Source organism: Schistocerca piceifrons, chromosome 1 (genome assembly GCF_021461385.2).
Source record: "Schistocerca piceifrons isolate TAMUIC-IGC-003096 chromosome 1, iqSchPice1.1, whole genome shotgun sequence".
NCBI classification, from domain to species: domain Eukaryota; kingdom Metazoa; phylum Arthropoda; class Insecta; order Orthoptera; family Acrididae; genus Schistocerca; species Schistocerca piceifrons.
Genome location: NC_060138.1, coordinates 217,422,615 through 217,449,670, shown reverse-complemented (window position 1 = coordinate 217,449,670; position 27,056 = coordinate 217,422,615). Strand labels below are relative to the sequence as shown.

Genomic DNA, 27,056 nt, shown 5'->3' with positions numbered 1-27,056 from the left:
TGTTTGACTCAATGCCCAGGCGTATGAAGGCCGTTATTACGGCCAAAGGTGGTGCACCCAAATTGGGTGAAAATATAATCACATCTCAGTTCTAGTATAATATATTTGTCCAATGAATATCCGTTTATCATTTGCATTTCTTCTTGGTGAAACAATTTTAATGGCCAGTAGTGAATAATCTTACATTACAGGTTTAACACAGTAAGTCAAGTGTTAACATTAGGAACTGTACATACACTGATCAGCAACAAGATTGTGATCATCGACCTACTGTCGATAAAAATCCATCCAGGTGATTGTAGTGGCACCTGTGCTGATTGTGATGGCCCGGAGTCACAGCTGTGTGCGGCCGATCGGCAGGCGGGACATCGAACAGGTTTGCGCGACCTTGCGATGATGATAGACGCCTCGCCCAATGATTCAGCGTGCTTTTGGTCATTTCCGAGTCTCCACAGACATTCTGCAAGCCTCTATCAATAACTGCGAGGCTCTTGTTTTCCGCCTAAATAAACTCAATGACAGCTGTCTGATTGCAACACACCTCCTTTACACATGCCATTTTGAAGGTTACATATAGCGCCACCACCTGTCGGAATTTCTTGAAATTATAGGAGCTGAAGCGGGAATATTCCACGACGCCCCACAACAAACTCCGCTTTTTTTTCAACGTAAATTGGCAGAGAAAATATAGGTGTTGCACTACTTATTGACACTGTGAGCGTTACTTCTGTGTGTCGGCTTCTTCTTTATTAACTCGTTTAATTAAACCCTGCAGTGTTTGTCAGAGATAGCCCACCAGGGAGTTCTAAAATTTCATATTATGTCGCCACGAAAAGACAGTTCTATCTTGTAGAAATCGAAGAATGAGACAAAATTTGGCAACAGATGCGGAAAGCTAGATTATGGCGCCACTGTGTTCGCCTTGATCTTCTAGCGCTGTCAGGACTCTTTCATCACGAATGTGCTGAGCCTGAAGTCGAGTTTCGTCAGCTGAGCGCGCAATTTACTATTCAGTAACGTTCGTATATTGGTGAGTCTATAAGGCGTCATTAGCTGACACTAACAACGTCGTTTCACTTTTAAGCCACCATGTGAATGGCGCCTTCGAAACCTGCGGGACACATTCCAGATGCCATTAACGAGTTTTATGCGCCTATTGCTCGCTAACGTCTGCGGGCTCACTGCACTGCCACGCTGCCCTCATAAATCTGCTTAGGCAGGCGGAGCAGTCGCGAGGCGGATTTAACAGGCTTCATTAGCCACTCTTTGTCCTGCGTACCATATGCGTGCCCGATCTGGACTTGCCGTTGTTAAGTAGCCAGTATCTCTCTGTCTCTGATGGAACAATATGCTTTCAACTTCTTATAGAGCTGGTTAATAAATTAATAGGTATTTACGACGGGTGGCACACACACACACACACACACACACTCACACACACACACACACACATAGAGTGAGAGAGAGAGAGAGAGAGAGAGAGAGAGAGAGAGAGAGAGAAAGAGCGACATGTGATGTTTCATAACTCAGAACATCCTCCTGTCCAACTTCACAAATGCCATTTTTTTTAAATGTTTACAATGCTCTTTAGGTTATCTGTGGCAAGCAATACTGCACAGTCAGAGTTTCGTATTAAGGAACGTGGCTTAAAAGGCAAGCAAAATACATTGGGCAACAAAAATAAATGATCACTTTTTAGAAAACCAGTAATTTTCTCCCTTTGCGACGCATAAGTCTGAAATTTGTCTAAAAAGTGCCTAAAACGTTCCTCTGCAATGCTGCGAAAACGTAGTACCCTGTGACGTCATCATCTGGCTCGGCGGCGCTTCAAACAGCAGGGGGCCGACACAAGCGAAAATAAGACCAGAGCTCAGAAGTTCATTTGAGATGTAAGGAGATCTAATGGAGTCACATTGGATCTGTCCAACGCCACCGTGAACGTGTCACTCGATGAGAAAGTCCTCACAACCCCTTTTACCCACAGTTCATCCTTTCTTTTGATGCCTCTGCGATGGAGGTTGGACCTACGGCGCCTGGTGTTGAAATCACGCTGTTTCCTTATGGGTGAGCCGGGTGAATCCTGTATCGGGCATGGACGATTGTGAAGTCCTTAGTTCTAAGTTCTAGGGGACTGATGACCTCAGGTGTTAAGTCCTATAGTGCTCAGAGCAATTTGAACCTTATGGGTGGTCGAAGAAAACATTTCACACACACCGCTGCTCAGAATCAACACGAAAGGCCACAGGGGGTGGCATAAAGGGCGTCAAAGAGACTTCTCCTTCCTTTTGAGCGATGATTTCCACACATTTTATAGTCTAAAACGACAGTTCGCAGTGCTACAGGCGACGACTTTCTTGACAAGGTTCAACACTGCTGCCAACTCCTGGACAATTCAACCCTTCTCTAATGACATCGTGGGACTGCAATCCCACCGAATGCGATGTGACCCCTTCCGAGTATAGTGCGAGTGCAATGTTTGCTCTGGATACAGGGTGGAATCACTAGGGACTGTTCAAAACTATTAGACAGTTGTTGAATGCGATTCCAAGCAGCTAAGGGCGTTTATGCTTTTTCAGCCCTATTTTTTCACACCCTCCTGAGGCGTGATGACATGGGGATGCCACCTTAAGATGTGCATCAATAAAACAGCAGAGTGTCCCTTTAGGACACCCCAGTTGGGCAACACCCACAGTGTCACACAGACACGCCTTTCTTGAGCAGATTAAAAATGTGCCTGTATGAGTCTTCAACACTCATTCAGCCTTGTGGCTGCTCTAGCGCCTAAGGGTAGGCAACCCCATCTAAGGGGCATGGAAGTAGTTGTCTCCTTGTGCCACCCCAAGAAAACTGGAAGCGGTTCTGTTGCTGCTGCTCACACGGTGCCAGGTGCACCCTCTGGTAGACTTAAGTGCCTGAGCACTACTCTCCTGGCTGGTTGGGCAGGTGGGGGTAACAAACATGCTGTGAAATTCAATTTCATGGCACCATTTCAAAACATTTCTCCCATAGCAGAGGTAGTTTCTTAGTATAAACTCAAAGTAATCATCTACATTATAGTGAAATAATAAATAATATGAGTAATTACGCAATATTTCACATTGCAGCATCGAGAACATGTACACCACTACGTATTGCTTGAATAACCAAATACTAGAGTTTACAATAGGCATGCACGGTTTGAAATACACTGCCTGATAATAAAAACTGAAGCACAAAAAAGAGGAGGAGGGAACAAAATTGGCAGTTTGAGCCTACTTATCAGTAAGATATTGCATCCTCTTTGGCTTGGATGCATGCACTGATTCATTTGGATAGGGTGTCGTAAGACCGTGGTATTCTCTCCAGAGGCAAGCTGACCCAAAACTGTTGTAACTGGACCTTGATACCCTGGAGACTGTCACTGAGATGGGGCTGATACCCGAGCTGAGCTGGCCCCATATACAGGGTGGTCCATTGATCGTGACCGGGCCAAATATCTCACGAAATAAGCGTCAAACGAAGAAACTACAAAGAATGAAACTTGTCTAGCTTGAAGGGGGAAACCAGATGGCGATATGGTAGGCACGCTAGATGGCGCTGTCATAGGTCAAACGGATATCAACTGCGTTTTTTTAAAAATAAGAACCTCCATTTTTTATTACATATTCGTGTAGTACGTAAAGAAATATGAATGTTTTAGTTGGACCACTTTTTTCGCTTTGTGGTAGATGGCGCTGTAATAGTCACAAACATATGGCGCACAATTTTAGACGAACAGTTAGTAACTGGGAGGTTTTTTAAATTAAAATACAGAACGTAGGTACGTTTGAACATTTTATTTCGGTTGTTCCAATGTGATACATGTGCCTTTGTGAACTTATCATTTCTGAGAACGCAAGCTGTTACAGCGTAATTACCTGTAAATACCACATTAATGCAATACATGCTCAGAATGATGTCCGTCAACCTCAATGCATTTGGCAATACGTGTAACGACATTCCTCTCAAAAGCGAGTAGTTCACCTTCAGTAATGTTCGCACATGCATTGACAATGTTGTCAGGCGTGTCGGTGGATCACGATAGCAAATATCCTTCAACTTTCCCCACAGAAAGAAATCCGGGGACTTCAGATCCGATGAACGTGCGGGCCATGGTATGGTGCTTCGACGACCAATCCACCTGTCATGAAATATGCTATTCAATACAGCTTCAACCGCACGCGAGCTATGTGCCGGACATCCATGATGTTGGAAGTACATTGCCATTCTGTCATGCAGTGAAACATCTTGCAGTAACATCGGTAGAAAATTACGTAGGAAATCAGCATACATTGCACCATTTAGGTTGCCATCGATAAAATGGGGGCCAATTATCCTTCCTCCCACAATGCCGCACCATGCATTAACCCGCCAAGGTCGCTGATGTTCACTTTTCGCAGCCATCGTGGATTTTCCGTTGCCCAATAGTGCATATTATGCCGGTTTACGTTACCGCTGTTGGCGAATGACGCTTCGTCGCTAAATAGAACGCCTGCAAAAAATCCCGTAATTTCTCTTGTGTTCAGTGGCAGAACTGTACACGACGTTAAAAGTCGTCGTCATGCAATTCCTGGTGCATAGAAGTATGGTACGGGTGCAATCGATGTTGATTCAGCATTCTCAACACCGACGTTTTTGAGATTCCCCATTCTCGCGCAATTTGTCTGCTACTGATGTGCGGATTAGCCGCGACAGCAGCTAAAACGCCTACTTGCAGGTAGTGGTTGGCGCTTCACATGTGGCTGGACACTTCCTGTTTCCTTAAATAACGTAACTATCCGGCGAACGGTCCGGACACTTGGATGATGTCGTCCAGGATACCGAGCAGCATACATAGCACACGCCCGTTGGGCATTTTGATCACAATAGCCATACATCAACACGATATCGACTTTTTCCGCAATTGGTAAACGCTCCATTTTAACATGGATAATGTATCACGAAGCAAATACCGTCCGCACTGGCGGAATGTTACGTGATACCACGTACTTATACGTTTGTGACTACTACAGCGCCATCTAACACAGAACGAAAAAAGTGGTCCAACTAAAACATTCATATTTCTTTACGTACTGCACGAATATGTAATAAAAATGGGGTTTCCTACTTTAAAAAGAAACGCAGTTGATATCCGTTTGACCTATGGCAGCGCCATGTAGCGAGCCAACCATAGCGCCATCTCGTTTCCCCCCTTCAAGCCAGACGAGTTTCGTTCTTTGTAGTTTTTTCGTTTGATGCTTATGTCGTGAGATATTTGGCCCGGTCGCTATCAATGGACCATCCTGTATGTTCTATCAGGGTTATATGTAGAGATCCTATTGTACAAGGAAGTACCTAACATCACGCATACATGGGATCACATGCCATGTGTGAATGAGCATTGTTTTGTTGAAAAACGGCACATGACACTATCGCATGAGAGGCATCACATGATAGTGCAGGAAGTGCCGTCAGAGTTGTCTCAGTCAGTACCAGCTGTGATCTGATGCCATAGCTCGTGCATCCCGACATGATAGCAGGACTAACACCACTGTACCTATGCAAAAGATTCGAAGAGTGGGACCTATTCCCAGGTCGTCGCCATATTCGCCATACTGGGGTATTACTGAGTCGCGGTACAGCACTGAAAACAACGTGATTCCATTTACCAGCCGTCCATGCTTCCCAGTCATGGTACCACTCCAAACGTAGCCATTTGTGTTGTGTTAATGGCAGCCTACAGTAGTTAATTCCCAGTCCAGCTGCTGTTAGTCTCCATCCAATGATGCAGGATGACACAATGTTACAGGGAGTCCATTACCTATTCTCAGACGTGCTTACTGAAGCCGTGATCATCTCATGTGCCTACACAATCCAACATCAGATTACGGCCATATCTGAATGCCCAACAAATCTGGATACTTCCACGGTTCCACCCAAAATGAATTCGTTTCCAACTGTCAGGCCCTGAGTATGCTGTGGCATCTCCAAGTCCTTCACAGTGATTACCCAACATCTGACGTTGTTTGCGCCCCTTATATACCCAACCAGGCCTAGTACCAATACTAAACATGAACAACACAAATGAACTCTGGTGGACGTTCTACCCATTCCAGAAGATTGCAGATCCGATCATTTCCGTACCCGCCGATGAGTTGTACGTGTATGTAGTCCCACTGACATCCGACCATGTCTCCTGGGAAATTCAGCTTTTTGTCAGGCAGTGTAGCCGTGGAAGGTAATGTGATGCAGCCAGCTGGCCCGGCCTGCTACATTGTAAACTGCTTTTCTGTCATCTTCTGTCTCCTCCCCATCCTCCGCCTCTTCGTATTCTTCTTCTTCTTTCTCCTTTTCTGCTTCTTCCTCAATCGCTTCTTCGCCTTCCTTTTCCTCGTACTGCGTGCTCTGCTCCTCCTCCTCTTTCTCTTGGTCCGCAGCTCGTGGTCGTGCGGTAGCGTTCTCGCTTCCCACGCCCGGGTTCCCGGGTTCGATTCCCGGCGGGGTCAGGGATTTTCTCTGCCTCGTGATGACTGGGTGTTGTGTGATGTCCTTGGGTTAGTTAGGTTTAAGTAGTTCTAAGTTATAGGGGACTGATGATCATAGATGTTAAGTCTCATAGTGCTCAGAGCCATTTGAACCTCTTTCTCTTCTTGTTCTCTTCCCAATACTGATTTTTCTGTTTCTCATCATCCTTTTTCTTGTTCCTCCTCCTCTTCATCTTACTACTCTTTTTTTTTCGTACGTGTTTAGTCTTATTTTTCTTCTTCTTCTTCTTCATGTGTCTCTGTTTGTTCATCTTCCTCTTCTGTTGCTTCCTCTTCTTGTCTTCTTTTTCTTCTGTTCTCTTATTCTCCTCTCCTCCTCTCTTTTCCTCTTCGCCGGCCGCGGTGGCCGAGCGGTTCTAGGCGCTTAGGCGCTTCAGTCCGGAACCACGTGGCTACGGTCACAGGTTCGAATCCTGCCCCGGGCATGGATGTGTGTGATGTCCTTAGGTTAGCTAGGTTTAAGTAGTTCTAAGTCTAGGGGACTGATGACGTCAGATGTTAAGTCCCATAGTGCTTTGAGCCATTTGAACCATTTTTTCCTCTCCTTCATCTCCTTTGCAGTTCCTTCCATTTGCTTTTAATCTTATTTCTTGTCATTTTGTACCCCCTTCTTCCATGGTGAAATGAGAGCTCACTTGTACTACTGAAATCTTAATCATTTGTACGTTACTGCGTACCTGATCAGTACATTTGAGTCGTAGGTGTTCTTACTTTCGTAACTGTTATATCAATGGATTAAAAGAGTAATGTTTTTTCCGATATCGCCAGTGGCTCTTTATAGCCCCCTGAATGCAAACTACAGGTGTAGAAAACTTTCACTTGACCGTGGACACTTGTGGAATGCAAGACTGGGTCTTTTCCCTTTTCCAGTCTCAGGTCGTCTAATAGAATGGTGCAACTAAAAACATACAGTATACTTGACATTCATTGTACTGATTTTAAGATGTCGACCGCGCCATATCTGTTTTTAAGAGATACGCTGACTATGCTGATGTACAAGTATACTGGTGTGATGGCAAAACCCACATGTGGATTGCACTCTTTTTGTTCTACGTATCTAACTTGATATCTGAGTTTGTAATACCCATACCTACCATAGTTGTGTTACATTTCTATTAGAAAGACCATTACATGTCGTTGTTTCCACATTGTTTTATATATCAGGACGTGATGTCGTTTGATATTGCCTAAGGGAGCGAAATTAGTAAATAAAAAATGAAATGTAATTAAAAAAACGGTCTCTCACAGGAAAATTTCTTTCACGCTTCCTATTTTTCTCAATGGTATGGACCCATGAGACTCACGACCAACCATTGTCCAACATCGTGATGCATAGCTATGGGACTAATATTTCTAATAAGATAGTATTAGAGTAGAACAAAAATGGAAATTTGTGGTAAGTTCCTATGGGACCAAACCGCTGAGGTCATCGGGCCCTGGGCTTACAAACTACTTAATCTGACTTAAACTAATTTACGCTAAGGACAACACACCCACACCCATGCCTGAGGGAGGACTCGAACCTCCGACGGGATGGAGCCGCGCGAACTATGGCAAGGCTAGCCCGCGCGGCAGAGCAGCACAGAGAAGTTAAAAACCTTATGTTTGTTGAACTAAATATAGATAGTGGGAGGTCGCAGAGATGATGCCATAGTCGTTCAAACAGCTGCCTTTCTGCGATGAGTGATAACGAGCGCATTCAGAACGTGTCGAGATGATGAACACATATACGGATTACTGGGAAAGTTTGGTAGATGAAAGAACCCCCCTTGTCGGTGGCTGGTATGTGCCAAGAGACGCTGCACTATAGATCCAGATCTTCGCCCCACACGAGTGGTCATCTCACTCGCACTTGATAGGTATTCATGAGCGAAATCAGCTCGTTAACTACAACGAGGCAACGTATTTCATTGTTGGTGGATAAAAATGTCTACAACGCTGACGAGTTACGAATGAATTTAATTTCCAGTGTCTATACTTTTACAAATAAATTCATAAAACTTTGTCAGCATCATCAGGAAGGATTCAGGATTCACACGCATTGCAGTGGAAGTTCGAAAATATAACAAAATAAATTTTTTTTACGTGTGAAATTTCATCATTTTTTTTACTTACTAATGGCTGCATTTGTTGCTATAGGTACACTTTTCTTCATAAGTTAGAGAGATTCTTCGATGAATTTTGCACATCATACATACCATACTCACAGGTGCATGAAACTCTAGAATTTATTTAATTTATGAAAAAATGAATGAACTGTTATATTTTAAACTTCATGTTTAGGAAAAACCCAAATTTTATAGTTAATTACCATAATTTTTACCACAGTTTTTAATAGATTTCGAAAATTCTAGAGTTTCATACACCTTTAAGTATGGTTTGTATGCTGTGCACAATTCATCGAAGATCTCTCTTACTTATGAAGAAAAGTGTACCTATAGCAACAAATACTGCCATTAGTAAGTGAAAAAATGATGAAATTTCACATGTAAAAAAAAATTATTTCGTTATGTTTTCGAACTTCCACTACTATGAGTGTGAATTCTGAATCCTTCCTGGTCATGCTGACAAAGGTTTATGAATTTTTTTGTAAAAGTATAGACAGTGGAAATTAAAATGTCCTGTGGTGCCTCTGCTGCTCCAAGTCGATCCGTTTGACGTCCTACCCCCCTTAACTAATCCGGTAAGTCCGAAATATGTATTTGTATTCGTAAAGATATATGAATAACCCTGTGTATATATGTATCTATACGTATGATCTCTGTTAACTTGCTTAGGTTGTCCATATTCTCCTTCTGAAGGAGAAATCTTTATAAATGTTGAAACCATGGTGAAGGGGTTTAATAAATCTTCCAGTTTGCAACTGTTTGGCTGTTTCAGTATTTCTACAATAAGATAATTCTCATTTATTATTGCGTTGCAGCTGCACATTTTTAGACTATATTTTTCGATCAGTCGGGATCATGTGCAGTAGTCTAATAGGTGGTTCTAAGTAGAGGAAGCGGGTAGCTGACGCAGCTACTTAGATCTGAAGATGATCCTGAGTGATCGAAACATGTATTTAGAAATGAACAACTGAGACGAAACAATAAATGAGAATGAGAATTCTTGCCGGTCGAGTAGCGTAGCCACATTTGGTCGACATGTTTTATGAGGTCGGTGAGTGTTTGTTTATTGGTGTTGTCTTTTATAACGTCCGCGTCTGCACTGTTGGGACAGGCGGAGGCGGACTGGAGCCGGAGTTTTCTCAATACAGATTCAACGCCTTAACGCTGACTCAAGTCGCCCCGCCTCTAAATTTAAGCCCGGGCGAGGCAGTTGGCGAGTCGGAGCGCGAATATATACGTCGGCCGCGGCAGATACGGGGACAGCCAGTACGCCCTCGTCCGCTCCGTCCACAGAGCAGACGCGGCCGCGTCCGGCGCTGGCGGGCGACGCGCGATTGCGCATAAACGTCCGCGTGAGTTACCGGCAGGTGAGCGTATTTCACCGGCTCCGTAGTCGTCAATTAAATATGCTAATGAGCGGGATTACGCTCCTCTGTACGTCTATAAGTTAGCGGCAGCGGCGGTCGCCGGGCCGCGCGGCGCGGCGCGGACGACGAGGCGGCGGCGGCGGCGGCGGCGGCGGCGTCAGCCCGTTTCTTATGGAATGGAAGTCGTTTGGAAGTTGACGTTGACGATGTGTGTGCTTGTCCTATATATCACCCGGATATATGCGCCTGCTTTAGCCGGGAAGGAGAAAACCCTTCATGTTGGAAATGAAATACATGATATAGGTGAGATGTAGTTGTATACGTTATCCCCACCAGTCAGAGAGAGCACGGGGGCGGTGTCAGGGGCGGGTGGTGGGAGGAGGCAGAGTGGGGGGGGGGAGGAGGGGGAGGGAGATAAGTTTGGGCCGCGGTGCTTAAGAGCGGGCGCCTGTTTTTCAGGCGCTGGCGGGCGGGGAGTGCGCGTCCCATCCGTCATGGAGCGGTCTCCGCGAGCGGCGGGGCAGCAGTGCGGGCCCGGCGTAGCAGGGCCGCAAGAAATCAAGGCTGGCCGCGGCCGTAGCTGCCTGCTGCCTCCGGCTGGCCCGCGCTCTGTGGGCGGACGCGGCAAGCGCGATGGATATATGCAAGCTCCGCTCCGCGCCGCGCCGCGCCGCCCGCGCCGTGAAGTATTGGCACGTGCCTTCATAAATTCCGGGGAGGCGTGAGCCTTTAAAACCAGCCGCAGGAAACTAAAAGGCTCTGCCCTGCTCTCCTCTCTGTTCTCCTTTGCCCCAATTCGTTTTTTCTGTATTTATTTGCCGGCATTACATAATATTTTCGTATGCTGGGGCGGGCCACCGCGTATTTTTGCCTACGCGTTACCTTTGCCTCCTCCCTTCTCAGTTTCTTTTGTCGTGCTTTCCTCGCTTGCCAGGAAAGAGAGCTGTCCCTCCGATGATATTCGTCGTTTCTGGTCGAATCTACATCTACATCCATACTCCGCAAGCCACCTGACGGTGTGTGGCGCAGGGTACCTTGAGTACCTCTATCGGTTCTCCTTTCTATTCCGGTCTCGTATTGTTCGTGGAAAGAAAGATTGTCGGTATGCCTCTGTGTGGGCTCTAATCTCTCTGATTTTATTGATCCTCATTGTCTCTTCGCGAGATATACGTAGGAGGGAGCAATATACTGCTTGACTCCTCGGTGAAGGTTGTTGTTGTTGTTGTTGTTGTTGTTGTTGTCTTCAGTCCTCAGACTTGTTTGATGCAGCTATCCGTGCTACTCTATCCTGTGCAAGCTTCTTCATCTCCCATTACTTACTGCAACCTACATCCTTCTGAATCTGCTTAGTGTATTCATCTCTTGGTCTCCTTCTACGATTTTTACCCTCCACGCTGCCCTCCAGTACTAAATCAGTGATCCCTTGATGCCTCAGAACATGTCCTACCAAACGATCCCTTCTTCTAGTCAAGTTGTGCCACAAACTCTTCTTCTCCCCAATCCTATTCAATACCTCCTCATTAGTTACGTGATCTACCCATCTAATCTTCAGCATTCTTCTGTAGCACCACATTTCGAAAGCTTCTATTCTCTTTTTGTCTAAACTATTTATCGTCCATATTTCACTTCCATACATGGCTACACTCCATACAAATACTTTCACAAACGACTTCCACACACTTAAATCTAGACTCGATGTTAACACATTTCTTTTCTTCAGAAACGCTTTCCTTGCCATTGCCAGTCTACATTTTATATCCTCTCTACTTCGACCATCATCAGTTATTTTGCTCCCCAAATAGCAAAACTCCTTTACTACTTTAAGTGTCTCATTTCCTAATCTAATTCCCTCAGTATCACCCGACTTAATTCGACTACACTCCATTATCCTCGTTTTGCTTCTGTTGATGTTCATCTTATATCCTCCTTTCAAGACACTGTCCATTCCGTTCAACTGCTCTTCCAAGTCCTTTGCTGTATCTGACAGAATTACAAAGTCATCGGCGAACCTCAAAGTTTTTATTTCTTCTCCATGGATCTTAATACCTACTCAGAACTTTTCTTTTGTTTCCTTTACTGCTTGCTCAATATAGGGATTGAATAACATCGGGGAGAGGCTACAACCCTGTCTCACTGCCTTTCCAAGCACTGCTTCCCTTTCATGTCCCTCAACTCTTATAACTGCCATCTGGTTTCTGTACAAATTGTAAATAGCCTTTCGTTCCCTGTATTTTACTCCTGCCACCTTCAGAATTTTAAGAGTATTTCATAAAATTTCAGTATTGCAGATTGAGTCGTCGCTTGCCAAGAAAGAGAGCTATCCCTCCGATAGAATTCGTCGTTTCTAGTCTCGCCGGGAATCTGATTCTCTCTTAACCCCATCATCTCATTCCGGATTGGGACGATACATCAGAATTATCGGCCAAGATGAAACTAATTATCTCTCTCTCACGGTTCACACAGCGTATGTCGTGCATTTGATTCTTGAAATGTTCCCGGCATAAAGAGTATTCCATAAAATTTCAGCATTGCAGACTGAGTCATCGCTTGCCAGGAAAGAGAGCTGTCCCTCCGATAGAATTCGTGGTTTCTAGTCTCGCCGGGAATCTGACCTCTCTTAACCCCATCTTCTCATTCCGGATTGGGACGATACATCAGAATTATCAGCCAAGATGAAACTAATTGTCTACATCTACATCTACATCCATACTCCGCAAGCCACCTGACGGTGTGTGGCCGAGGGTACCTTGAGTACTGAGCGTCTCTCCTGCTGAGTCTTCCACTGGAGTTTATCTATCATCTCCGTAACGCTTTCGCGATTACTAAATGATCCTGTAACGAAGCGTGCTGCTCTCCGTTGGATCTTCTCTATCTCTCCTATCAATCCTATCTGGTACGGATCCCACACTGCTGAGCAGTATTCAAGCAGTGAGCGAACAAGCGTACTGTAACCTACATCCTTTGTTTTCGGATTGCATTTCCTTAGGATTCTTCCAATGAATCTCAGTCTGGCATCTGCTTTACCGACGATCAACTTTATATGATCATTCCATTTTAAATCACTCCTAATGCCTACTCCAAGATAATTTATGGAATTAACTGCTTCCAGTTGCTGACCTGCTATATTGTAGCTAAATTATAAGGAATCTTTCTTTCTATGTATTCGCAGCACATTACACTTGTCTACATTGAGATTCAATTGCCATTCATTGCACCATGCGTCAATTCGATGCAGATCCTCCTGCATTTCAGTACAATTTTCCATTGTTACAACCTCTCGATATACCACAGCGTCATCCGCAAAATGCCTCAGTGAACTTCCGATGTCATCCACAAGGTCATTTATGTATATTGTGAATAGCAACGGTCCTACGACACTCCCCTGCGGCACACCTGAAATCACTCTTACTTCGGAAGACTTCTCTCCATTGAGAATGACTTGCTGCGTTCTGTTATCTAGGAACTCTTCAATCCAATCACACAATTGGTCTGATAGCCCATATGCTCTTACTTTGTTCATTAAACGCCTTGCGGAATTCAAGAAACACGGCATCTACCTGGGAACCCGTGTCTATGGCCCTCTGAGTCTCGTGGACAAATAGCGCGAGCTGGGTTTCACACGATCGTCTTTTTCGAAACCCATGCTGATTCCTACAGAGTAGATTTCTAGTCTGAATCTGATTCTCTCTTAACCCCATCTTTTCATTCCGGATTGGGACGATACATCAGAATTATCGGCCAAGATGAAACTAATTGTCTCTCTCTCACGGTTCACGCCGTGTTATGTCGTGCAGTGATAATGATGTGATTCTTGAAATTTTTCCGGCGTAAAGAGTATTACATAAAATTTCGGTATTACAGACGGAGTACGTCGAATGCTTTTCACGATGTACATCTAAATCTACATGGATACTCTGCAAATCACATTTAACTGCCTGGCAGAGGGTTCATCTAACCACCTTCACAATTGTCGCATAGCGCGCCGAAAGAATGAACACCTATTCTTTCCGTACGAGCTCTGATTTCTCTTATTTTATCGTGGTGATCGTTCCGCCCTATGTAGGTCGGTGTCAACAAAATATTTTCGCATTCGGAGGAGAAAGTTGGTGATTGGAATTTCGTGAGAAGATTCCGTCGCAACGAAAAACGCCTTTCTTTTAATGATTTCCAGCCCAAATCCTGTATCATTTCTGTGACACTCTCTCCCATATGTCGCGATAATACAAAACGTGCTACCTTTCTTTGAACTTTTTCGATGTACTCCGTCAGTCCTACCTGGTAATGATCCCATACTGCGCAGCAGTATTCTAAAAGAGGACGGACAAGCGTAGTGTAGGCAGTCTCCTTAGCAGGTCTCTTACATTTTCTAAGCGTCCTGCCAATAAAACGCAGCCTTTGGTTAGCCTTCCCCACAACATTTTCTATGTGTTCTTTCCAGTTTAAGTTGTTTGTAATTGTAATACCTAGGTATTTAGTAGAATTTACGGTTTTTACATTGGACTAATTTATCGTGTAACTGAAGTTCAACGTGTTCCTTTTAGCACTCATGTGGATGACCTCACACTTTTCGTTATTTAGGGTCAACTGCCACTTTTCGCGCAATTCATATATTTTTTTCTAAATCGTTTTACAGTTTGTTTTGATCTACTGATGACTTTATTAGTTGATAAACGACAGCGTCATGTGCAAACAACCGAACACGGCTGCTCAGATTGTCTCCTAAATCGTTTATATAGATAAGGAACAGCAAAGGGCCTATATCACTACCTTGGGGAACGCCTGATATCACTTATGTTTTACTCGATGACTTTCCGTCAATTACCTCTCTGGCAGGAAATCGCAAATCCAGTCACATAAGTGAGACGATATTACATAAGCACGCAATTTTACTACGAGCAAGCTTGTGTGGTACAGTGTCAAAAGCCTTCCGGAAATCCAGAAATACGGAATCGATCTGAAATCCCTTGTCAATAGCACTCAGTTCTTCATGCGAATAAAGAGCTAGTTGTGTTTCACAGGAAAGATGTTTTCTAAACCCATGTTGACTGTGTGTCAATAGACCGTTTCCTTCGAGGTAATGTTCGAACAGAATATATGTTCTAAAATCCTGCTGCATATCGACGTTAACGATATGGGCCTGTAATTTAGTGGATTACTCCTACTACCTTTCCTGAATATTGGTGTGATATTTCGGCTGACAACCATTCAGCCATCTTCAGGTGAGTCTAGTCTAGAACGAACAGACAGAGGTTTATCAATAAAGAAATTAGTAAATTGGTCCTGTGGCAGCCCATGGTTCATTTATCATGAAGATGCGATAGGTAATTACGTCACTGGGTGGAAAATTCTTCAAAGTCGTAGCCAGTGAACGTAGAGCTGAGTCAATGAGGACAATGGCGACGGTAAGCTATACTTGGTCAACGTCGGCAGAAACATCACTAAGCGCAAAATCGACACGTCCGCCACGGAAAACAGGTCCATATAGAACGTCGATTGTCTTGGCAGGATCAACATTCATATCATATTCGGTGTCGACGCCCACAGCTGTTTTCTAAGTCGTAGGTCGCCGTCGATACACACGATGCCTGCGATGGCGTGGCGTTTTGCCGACTGCTGCCGTCCAACCAGTATCATCACTTATATATCATTGCGCCCATTGGATGACGTCAGAAACTGATAACGTACCTAGAAACTTCTCGCGGCATCGGAGAAGCCATATCCCGGACGCTTGATGTAGTGATGCATATAACTTTATACCAAAAATTGACCCAGAGACACATGCGCTAAGGCATCCGCTACATGGGCGACGTCTGTCGAGTTTTGCGCTCTCTTCGAATATTGCTCCATCTATGGCGCGCAGGCGCATGCGTACTGGCGATACTACATGTGCGCTCACTGTCGGAATACAGGCATGCCGAGTTAAAAATTCAGATGTCAAAATGAAAAAAATTACCTGTCGCTAGACGTTGCACTAACCATAAAATGTTTTCTTTCTGAAGAAATAAAATAAATCAATAGGTCCCACGCCTTGTCCAGTTGAAAGCCGCCATCACGATTAATAAAATCTTGCGCCAAACGTATTTTCAGCGTTTCCTTAATAACTCAATCCCAGAATCATCTCATCGAGGCCAAAATTTCCGTAGCAGAATAATCCGTGTCCCTTGGAGATGCAATGCTCGGCTGTGGCTAACTTACTGGGCTGCGAAAAACGAGTGTGGCGATCATGTTCAACGCATGTTTCGCGGACTGTGCGCGTCATGTGGTCGGTGTAGGCTTTGCACACTGGCAAGGTATTCTGTAAATCCCAACCCTCCGCAGTCCCAGATCATCCTTTGCCGAAAAGAGAAGAGCAGACGTCTCTGTAGGTGGGAGGAAGATGACTGTATCCGTAAGACTCTACGACGAAATATTGTCAACGTACGGGAGGAACGCCCTGGACTTATCCAAGTCGGAAACGTGATGGTACGCGTTACTCCTCCTTACACGAGGCATCACAAAAACGTTTCACTAGGCAACGCTGGTCAACTGCTGTTTGTGTATGACAAATCGGTTGGAAACTTTCCTCATGTCAGCACGTTGCAGGTGTCGCCACCGGCGCCAACCTTGTGTGAATGCTCTGAAAAGCTAATCATTTGCATATCACAGCATCTTCTTCCTGTCGGATAAATTTCGCGTCTGTAGCACGTCAACTTCGTGGTGTAGCAATTTTAATGGCCAGTACTGTATATTTTGAACCCAGTCTACTACTTCCATTTCACATACACATTATTTCAAACCTTTACGAAACTTTTTGTCACTGACAATCCCCACACACTGATGAAAATAAAAAAACTTTATCCTTTACTATATTTTCGCTGTTCGCGCAGTTAAACCGCCACATGAAGCAAGACTTTTAATTTATTACTTCTTTATGACTAACTGCATTCATGACACATTTTCCAGACACACATACACCACTGAATGTACCAACAAAATATATCAATGTACAACACATAGTTCAGCAGATCTCACGTCATAAACACCGCGATGCGTGAAAAATTGCCGCATCACGCAAGGCGTTTAAATTTATTACTTCGTTGCTACTATCTCTATTCGCAGCACTTTTCGCGTACAGTATCGACATAAGCCGCTCAATTTATCCACAAAAATATATCATTGTACGGCACATAGTTCACCAGATATGACGTCAAATATTAATTTATTTCTTCTTTACTACTAACTTTATTCGCAACCTATTTCGCGAACAGTATCCACACATGTCGCTGAATGTACCTACAAATATAAATCATTGTCTGAAATTTAGTTCAGAAAATATGATGTGAAATACTGAGTTGCTTGAAAACACAATCATTACTGTTCTCACTTCCACAAGTTGACAACTGCACTGAACTAATCAAAACAGCAGCAGAAGTATTGTCTAGGTGAAATACATAAACACATATACACGTTGTTTAACAAAGTAGTAGACGAGTGTCAATGTGAGTTATTTAAATATTTCTCAGGCTCATGGAAACTATTAGATATTACATTTTTCAGTTATTTCTTAGTAAATCTTTAGTTTTTTCCTTCATTACTGGTTGCATTGCCGGCCGCTGTGGCCGAGCAGTTCTAGGCGCTTCAGTCCGGAACCACGCGGCTGCTGCGGTCGCAGGTTCGAATCCTGCCTCGGGCATGGATGTGTGTGATGTCCTTTGGTTAGTCAGGTTTAAGTAGTTCTAATGTCTAGGGGACTGATGACCTCAGATGTTAAGTCCCATAGTGCTTAAGGCCATTTGAACCATTTGAACTGGTTGCATTTCGATGAACATTATTCCAGATTGATATAGTTTGGTTCTGTGATGTACGAATAAAATCACAACTTATAGCTTCGTAATTGTGAATTTAACTGTGTAGCACTATCGTTTTACACAGACACCTTGGAGACAACCAGAATACACTATCTAATCAAATGTATCGGGACACCTATTAGTAGAAATTAATATGAGTTGTGTCCACCTTTCTCTTTTATGACGGCTTGAACTCTGCTTGGTGACACTTTCAATGAGGTGTCTGAATGTCTGTAAAAAGGTGGCAGACCAAACCTTCTCCATAACCGAAACCGGAGAAGATAGTGATGTTGAACGCTGGAATCTGGAGCGAAGTGAAGGTGTTAGGCTGGCTTCAGTTCGGGACTCTGGACACGTCAGTCCATTTCAGGAATGTTATTGTCCATAAACCGTTGCCTCACAGATGCTGCTTTCTGGCAGGGTGCATAGTCAAACTGATACAAAAAGCAGTCATCTCCTAACTGTACCTCTGTTGTACGCAATACACAATGCTTCAAAATATGTTCATTTTCCTCTGTATTTAGCGTTTTCTTAAGCGCAATAAGGAAGTCACGTTCTAACCATGGCAAACACCCCCATACCGTTAGACCACCTCCTCCGTACTCCACTGTTAACTCTATTTAGACGGCACATACGCTGTGTGATAACAAATATCCGGACACCTGGCTGAAAATGACTTACAAGTTCCTCCATCGGTAATGCTGGAATTAAATATGGTGTTGGCCCACCCTTAGCCTTGATGATAGCTTCCACTCTCGCATGTTCAATCAGGGCTGGAAATTTTCTTGGGGCATGGCAGCCGATTCTTAACGGAGTGCTACACTGAGGAGAGGTATCGATGTCGATCAGTGAGTCCTGGCACGAAGTTGGCGTTCCAACACATCCCAGAGGTGTTATATAGGATTCAGGTCAGGACTCTGTGCAAGCCAGTCCATTACAGGGATGTTATTGTCGTGTAACTACTCCGCCACAAGCCGCGCATTATGAACAGATGTTCGATCGTGTTGAAAGATGCAATCGCCATCCCCGAATTGCTCTTCAGTGTTGGAAGCAAGGAGGTGTTAGAAACATCTATGTAGACCTATGCTGTGATAGTGCCACGCAAAACAACAAGGGCTGCAAGCCCCTCCACGAAAAACACCCTCGCCTCCGAATCTTACTGTTGGCACTGCACACGCTGGCAGATGTCGTTCTCCGGGCATTCACCGGACCCACATTGTGTACCGTTATTCATCACTCCACACAGCGTTTTTCCACATTTCAATCGTCCAATGTTTACGCTCCTTACACCAAGCGAGGCGTTGTTTGGCATTTACCGGCTTGATGTGTGGCTTATGAGCAGCCGCTCGAGCATGAACTCAAGTTTTCTCACCTCCCTCCTAACTGTCATAGTACTTGCAGTGGATCCTGATAGCAGTTTGGAATTCCTGTGTGACGGTCTGGATAGATGTCTGCCTATTATACGTTACGACGCTCTTCAACTGTCGGCGGTCTCTTGTCAGTCAACAGACGAGGTCGGCCTGTACGCTTTTGTGCTGTACGTGTCCCTTCACGTGTCCACTTCACTACCACATCGGAAACAGTGCACCTAGACATGTTTAGGAGTGTGGAAATCTCGCGTACAAACGAAGTCTAATAACTACTGAAGTCGCTGTTATGGAGGACCTGGCAGTAGGTGGCAGCACAATGCACCTAATATGAAAAACTTACGTTTTTGGAGGTGTCAGAATACTTTTAATTACGTAGTGTAATATTCTCCAAGAATTAACTGAAACCCTTTTGTCGAATTGCCACAAGGTATAGCGTGATTCGTCACTTCAAATCACTTGTTTCCAGGCATCCACTGTGTACTGGCGTCGTCCTTTGCGACTTATACCATCGCAAGCATCGCTTAGTATTGACTGCAGAAATGTTTGGTTTATGAGGAGCTGCTCCTTCATTGTACCTATTTTTTTAACAGTAATTGTGCTGGCTGGACTGCTGGTAGCACTTTGGAACTCAGGAGGAATTTCTTTTGCTGATTTCATCCTATTTCTTTACAGCCTTCCTCCTCATTGCTCGACTGTCCCCGACCGTCAGTACATGAGGTCTACCTGGTGCTGGCTTAACTGTGGTTCTTCCTACGCGTTTCTGCTTCACAGTTACATCACCAACAATTGAGCGGGGTAGTTTGAGAAGCGTTGAAATGTCACTTATGGCTCTGTTACTCAAGAGACATCCAAGGACTAGACCACGTTCGAAGTTACTGCGTTTTCCAGACCGACCAAAGCACGGGGTCCCGGGTTCTATTCCCGCCGGGGTCAGGGATTTTCACCTGCCTCGAGATGACTGCGTGTTTGTGTTGTCCTCATCATTTCATCATTATTCCTGAAAGTGGCGAGATTGGACTGAGTAAAGGTTGGTAATTTGTACGGGCGCTGATAACCGTGCAGTTGAGCGCCCCACAATCCAAACATCATCATCATCATCATCATCTGACCGACCAATTCTACAGTTGTTGTTCTCTGCTGACAGCACATTACTCCCTTCCTCCTTTTATAATGACGTGTCTGTCTCTTGTGACATCTCATAATCAAATCCACATTACACCGTGGTATCTGAATACCTTCGATCATGTAGTGTATCTTTAGTTTCAAGCTTCATCAAGTAGGCCATAGCAGCTACTTGTCTGTCAGAAATTACTACACTACTGGCCATTAAAATTGCTACAGACGCGAAATTTAACCGACTGGAAGAAGATGCTGTGATATGCAAATGATTAGCTTTTCAGAGAATTCACACAAGGTTGGTGCCGGTGGCGACACCTACAACGTGCTGACATGAGTAAAGTTTCCAACCGATTTCTAATACACAAACAGCAGTTGACCGGCGTTGCCTGGTGAAACGTTGTTGTGATGCCTCGTGTAAGGAGGAGAAATGCGTACCATCAGATTTGCGACTTTGATAAAGGTTGGACTGTAGCCTATTGCGATTGCGGTTTATCGTATCGCGACGCAGCTGCTCGCGTTGGTCGAGCTCCAATGACTGTTAGCAGAATATGGTATCGGTGGGTTCAGGAGGGTAATACGGAACGCCGTGCTGGATCCCAACGGCTTCCTATCACTAACAGTCGAGATGACAGGCATCTTATCCTCATGGCTGTAACGGATCGTGCAGCCACGTCTCGATCCCTGAGTCAACAGATGGGGACGTTTGCAAGACAACAACCATCTGCACTAACAGTTCGACGACGTTTGCAGCAGCATGGGCTATCAGCTCGGAGACCATGGCTGCGGTTACCCTTGACGCTGCGTCACAGACAGGAGCGCCTGCGATGGTGTACTCAACGACGAACCTGGTTGCACGAATTGCGAAACGTCATTTTTTCGGATTAATCTAGGTTCTTTTTACAGCATCATGATGGTCAGATCCGTGCTTGGTGACATCGCGGAGAATGCACATTGAAAGCGAGTATTTGTCATCGCCATACTGGCGTATCACCCGGCGTGACGGTATGGGGTGCCATTGTTGTTACACGTCTCGGTCACCTCTTGTTCACATTGACGGCACTTTGAACAGTGGACGTTACATTTCAGTTGTGTTACGACCCGTGGCTCTACCCTTCATTCGAAACCCTACATTTCAGCAGGATAATGCTCGACCGCATGTTACAGGTCCTGAGCTGGCCTTTCTGGATAGAGAAAATGTTCGACTGCTGCCCTGGCAGCACATTCTCCAGATCTCTCACCAATTGAAAACGTCTGGTCAGTGGTGGCCGAGCAACTGGCTCGTCACAATACTCCAGTCACTACTCTTGATGAACTGTGGTATCGTGTTGAAGCTGCATGGGCAGCTGTACCAGTACACGCCATCCAAGCTCTGTTTGACTCAATGCCCAGGCGTATCAAGGCCGTTATTACGGCCTGAGGTGGTTGTTCTGGGGACTGATTTCTCAGGATTTATGCACCCAAATTGCGTGAAAATGTAATCACATGTCAGTTCTAGTATAATATATTTGTCTAATGAATACCCGCTTATTATCTGCATTTCTTCTTGGTGTAGCAATTTTAATGGCCAATAGTGTATATCATGCTGCAACGTGTGCGAATGTCTTTGATAATTGCTGTCTCTCTCTGTGTCTCTATCTCTCTCTCACTCCATACTTCTTCCCTCACTCTGCATGTATTTCCTCTTCTCCCACTTCCCATCTGCCTCTTCCTCTCCATTTCTATCTCTCTCTCTCTCTCCCTCTCTCTCCATCTCCCTCTCCCCTTTTCTCTTTCCTTCCCACTCCCCCTGTGCACCTTAACTGTCCTTAATCCCTCCTTCTCTCTCCCTCCCTCACACTGTGGTGTGTGTGTGTCACAATTAAGGTTTCCCTGTCTTCTCAGGACGACGCTGCAGCAGCACGAGAAGGTGCACTCGGGCAAGACGGTGCCCTGCGACCACGCCGGCTGCATGTACCGCTGCCGGTCGCTCTCAGAGCTGGCCTTCCACCGTCGGACGCACTCCGACGAGCGCTCCTTCCACTGCGACGCCTGCAACTTCTCCACCAAGACCAAGTCGCAGCTCGTCCGGTACGTGCTCTCCGATGCTGGCCGTGCACCCTGATTATCACACCTGTCCACGCCTTTATCTGCCACTAATACACAGATTGAAAATAACATTGTAACCCTGCTTCGACTTAGCTCATCGGGACCTAGAGACTCATATACTCAAGTGACAAAAGTCATGGGATAGCGATATGCACATACACAGATGGCAGTAGTACTGCGTACACAAGGTACAAAAGGGCTGCGCATTGGCGGAGCTGTCTTTTTACTCACTCAGGTGATTCACATGAAAGGTCTCCCATGTGGCTGTAGACACGGGAATTAACAGTCTTTGAACGCGTAATGGTTGTTGGAGCTAGATGCTTGTGATATTATATTTCGGAAATCGATAGGGAATTCATATTGTAAGATCCATAGTGTGTGCCGAGAGTATCGTATTTCAGGCATTACCTCCCACCGCAGGCGACGAATTGGCCGACGGTCTTCACTTAATGACCAAGAGCAGCAACGTTCGCGTAGAGTTGCCAGTGCTAACAGACGAGGGTAGTACTGAGTGAAGTAACCGCAGAATTCAATGTGGGACGTGCGACGCACGTATCCGTTAGGACAGTGAGGCGAAATTTGGCGTTAATCGGCTTTGACAGCAAAGGACCGACGTGAGTGCCTTTTCTATGAGCATGATATCGCCTGCAGCGCGTTTCCTGGGGTCGTGACCTTATCGGTTATACCCTAGACGAATGGAAATCCGTGGCCTGATCCAGTGAGTCCCAATTTAAGTTGGTAAGAGTTGACGGTAGGAACTGAGTGTGGCGCAGCCGCTCATGGACTTCATGTTCCCAAAAAACGATGCAATTTTTATTGACGACAATGGACTGTTTCACCGGACCACGACGGTTCGCGATTGGTATGAAGAACATTCTGGACAGTTCGAGAGAATGATTTCGCCCCCGATCGAACATTTGTGGGAGATAATCGAGAGGTCACTTCGTGCACAAACTCCTACACCCGTAACATTTTCGCAGTTACGGACGGTTATAGAGGCACCTTTGTTCAATATTTCTGCAGGGGACTTCCAACGAGTTGTTGTGTCCATGCCACGTCGAATTGCTGCACTACGCCGGGAAAAAGAAAGTCCGAACGATATTTGGAGGTATCCTGTGACTTTTGTCACGTTATTATATACCTACCACTATAATTAAAGATTGTTGGTATTCTCCTTGAAATTCAAACGGTATCAGAAAATACCTTAACAAGCAGAACTTCCTGCGCGGTAGTTGCAAAGAGGAGCAGAACACCACAGATAGGAAGATCAGATGTAAATCGAAACAGAAACTACTAGGAGATGAGCTTTCAGTAACTACTGTAGCAGACTCCTATCATTGCATCGCTCGCAAATATCTAAGAAACTTTGGTCGTGTCGTGATAGTTATTTATTTTATTAGGAATTTAAGCTAAATATATAAAAAATCCTGCTTCTAGATTTTCTGTGTCACTCATAGACAAGAGTGAAACGAATATTTGTTAACAATATTCCTACTTACTTTTGATGACTAACTGCATTTTCAAACATTGAATTTATTCCTGAAATTCGACTTAACTGCAATAGGAATAAAGTACTACCTAAAGTGACACATGAAAATTTGTGCTTGACGAAGGTTGAAACCGAAATTCCCGTTTATCGCGAGCAGTCGTCTTACCACTTAGACTACCCGAACATGCTCCCTGGACTGACCCAAACTTCCATATGTCATACATCTATCTATTTACTTTCACCTGCACAGGATCACGAGATGTGTGAGTGTGGGTAAATGAATTAATGGTCTATGAGAAGAAACAGATAGATATGTGACATGTGAGGAAGTGTGTTTGGATATCCTATGTGGTAAGGCGATCACTCGTGATAAAGGGAATCTGGGTTCGGGCCCCACTCCAATACAAATTTTCATGTGGCACTTCATGTAGTACATCTTTACCTATTACAGTTAAGTTCAGTTTCAACAATAAAATTTTTCCATGTACTGAAGAGTATTTTTTGGCCATGTTAAGTTATAGGCAACTCACTCAAAGTGGAATTACTGGTGTTCACCAATATGGTAGTGACTGTTCGAGAAGCGCCTTGGTTTGGTGATTGACGCCAGGAGAGGAGTGCAGGGAGGTAGTTCGCATTTTGGACCAGCCAAGCAATGACAACCTAACAGATCTTGGGAGTTCCCTCAGAACTCGCTGGTAAAACAGGCACAGCTCTGCTGTTTTGTTACTGGGGCAGAGTTGTTAAACAGCACCTCGCAGGGTTGCTCAGCCTTACTTGCCCTGTGTCATGCAGAATTTAACACATACCATCTGTGTCCATCACAGAGGACCTCATGGATGACTGCCGGCCACCATCAGCACAATGCGGTGAAATGCAGCGGCCTTCAAGTTAGGCAGTGCGCAGTTATGCTCACTGTTGCTTCTCATTGCTAGCATTCCTCTCTCCAGCTCGTCTCAGTCTTGTGGGGGTTTCATTGATTAGATTTTCGTAACTTCTTTCTAATTGATGCTGAACTTGATATACAACACTAGTGCTCTCTTTCCTCCCAATCTTGGTGCTCAGATGTTCAAATGTGTGTGAAATCTTATGGGACTTAACTGCTAATGTCATCACTCCCTAAGCGTACACACTACTTAATCTAAATTATCCTAAGGACACACACACACACACACACACACACACACACACACACACACACACACACACACACACACACACATGCTATTTCTAATTTTCGTGTGTTAGAAGCTATCTGAAGAGATGATGCCCAGAGAAGAAATAAAAGCTGTATTAGCTGTCCGAGGCATCACGTTTACAACAAATGGAAATAGTATGTTCATAAAAAAACTGTTCTCTGTGTTCGAGCTGTACCTCCTCAATAGATCGTTGGTGATATGCTGGACTGTCACACTGGAGATAGGATGGGCGTCATCCCCGGTAGTATAGGTCGCTCCCGTGTACCACGTGCCAATTGGAAACCTGCATTCAGTGGATTCCTGATGCTGAATGCCATTCTGATACTGCCTATTGTCACATTGTAGTGCATCTTCAATACTTTTTTCCTGTACAAGCGAATGAATTCATTCTTCATCGACCCATTCACTTTACCGGTCGCCCTTTGAATCTGTCTGGAATTTAAATTTTCGGTAGCTGGCTCGTCCCACACATAACACAGTCGAACGGTAAACAAGAGCTGAAACGAGAGCTCTCATAGAAACTACCTGCAATGTCACTCGTCAGGGATTGAGCCCATTCGTTTCGATGCCAATGTATGTAGAGGCTCTTCACTAAGAACTGCCTTTAACGTTATTGTCTCTCTCCGTATATGTTACTATTTATCCCTGTACATTTATTTTTCATTTTTCTTACTAGTTTGATGCAGTTCTCCACGACTTAAGCTTCTGTGCGATCCTCTTTATGTCGTGCACCTACGCTAACCTCTCGCTAATCTGGCCCTCAATCAGTGTAGCCAACTCATTTTAAATCACATCACTATACGACATGCGGAAAGTCCCTACGTTCACCTTGAAATTTTCTACCGACGCAAAAATTCTAGACTGACGTAAAAAAACTAATCACGTATTGGGTAGGGACATTATCACATTAAGGACAATTCTGCTCACTGTACAGTCACTGTTTTCAAACAAAACATTCACAGTGTTATTTGGGAAGCTTGCTGCAGTTATCCTGTATGCCATGTGCGGCAGTACATCATTTTGTGCTTATTACTAAAGGCGCCAACGGACGCAACGAAATGGACCCTTTCTATTGGAACTTACGCACTGTTTCCAGTTACTCTCCATTGCAGGCGTCTGAAAAGAAAAGATTAATTTTTAGTTTTAATTTTTAATTGTTATGTCCTTTTTTAATTTTAGTTTCTGTTTCCTTTATCTAAGACTGTCGGGTACTTGGGAAGCGCAGGGATGCGAGTAAGGATTCGACGAGGAATAGATGGTACTCATTATACAAAGAAAGAAAATTAGCTTCAAATGTTCAAATGTGTGTGTAATCTTATGGGACGTAACTGCTAAGTTCAAAAATGTTCAAATGTGTGTGAAATCTTATGGGACTTAACTGCTAAGTTCATCAGTCTCTAAGCTTACATACTACTTAACCTAAATTATCCTAAGGACAAACACACGCACCCATGCCCGAGGGAGGACTCGAACCTCCGCTGGGACCAGCCGCACAGTTGGTGCTCAGTATTCGTGTTTTGCTGGTTTGTAAATCTTGAATACGGACTGTATCACAATTAAGGAGTCAAAAAGGGCTCTTCCCATTGTTATGATATCGGTACGGCCCTTCCTGTTCACCTACATCCCCATGATTAGCTACGAATCGCCAGTGTTCAAAGTCACTGCTTGATTAACACCTGCAAGTAGGATCATGTCAGCTGCTTTCAAAACCACGCGGTATGACGTCACCTTCATTGGATTCCATCTGTTAGCTGAAGCAGTGGGCGGGCGAAGTGTAACACCACATTGTGAAAGAGCTGTGAGAAAAAGAGAAATTCATGTTGGGGTCCTCGGTGTAGACTCAGGTACCTATATATGCAATAACTAAACTGAAACGAAAATGTTGATTCTGGTCTCAAAGAGTGCCGTGCAAGGGAGAATCAAGGCCGTAAGTGGAAGTAGGAATGTGTGGAGG

General features: G+C 44.6%; 1 protein-coding gene across 1 annotated transcript in view; it reads left to right on the top strand.

The window, feature by feature from the left end:
• LOC124789348 (zinc finger protein 628-like) overlaps positions 1-27,056 on the top strand; it is a 388,802-nt gene that overhangs the window by 145,181 nt on the left and 216,565 nt on the right. Inside the window, exon 2 of the mRNA XM_047256677.1 lies at positions 22,214-22,399. Coding sequence (XP_047112633.1) covers positions 22,214-22,399 — 186 coding nt within the window. The remainder of the gene's footprint in view (positions 1-22,213; positions 22,400-27,056) is intronic.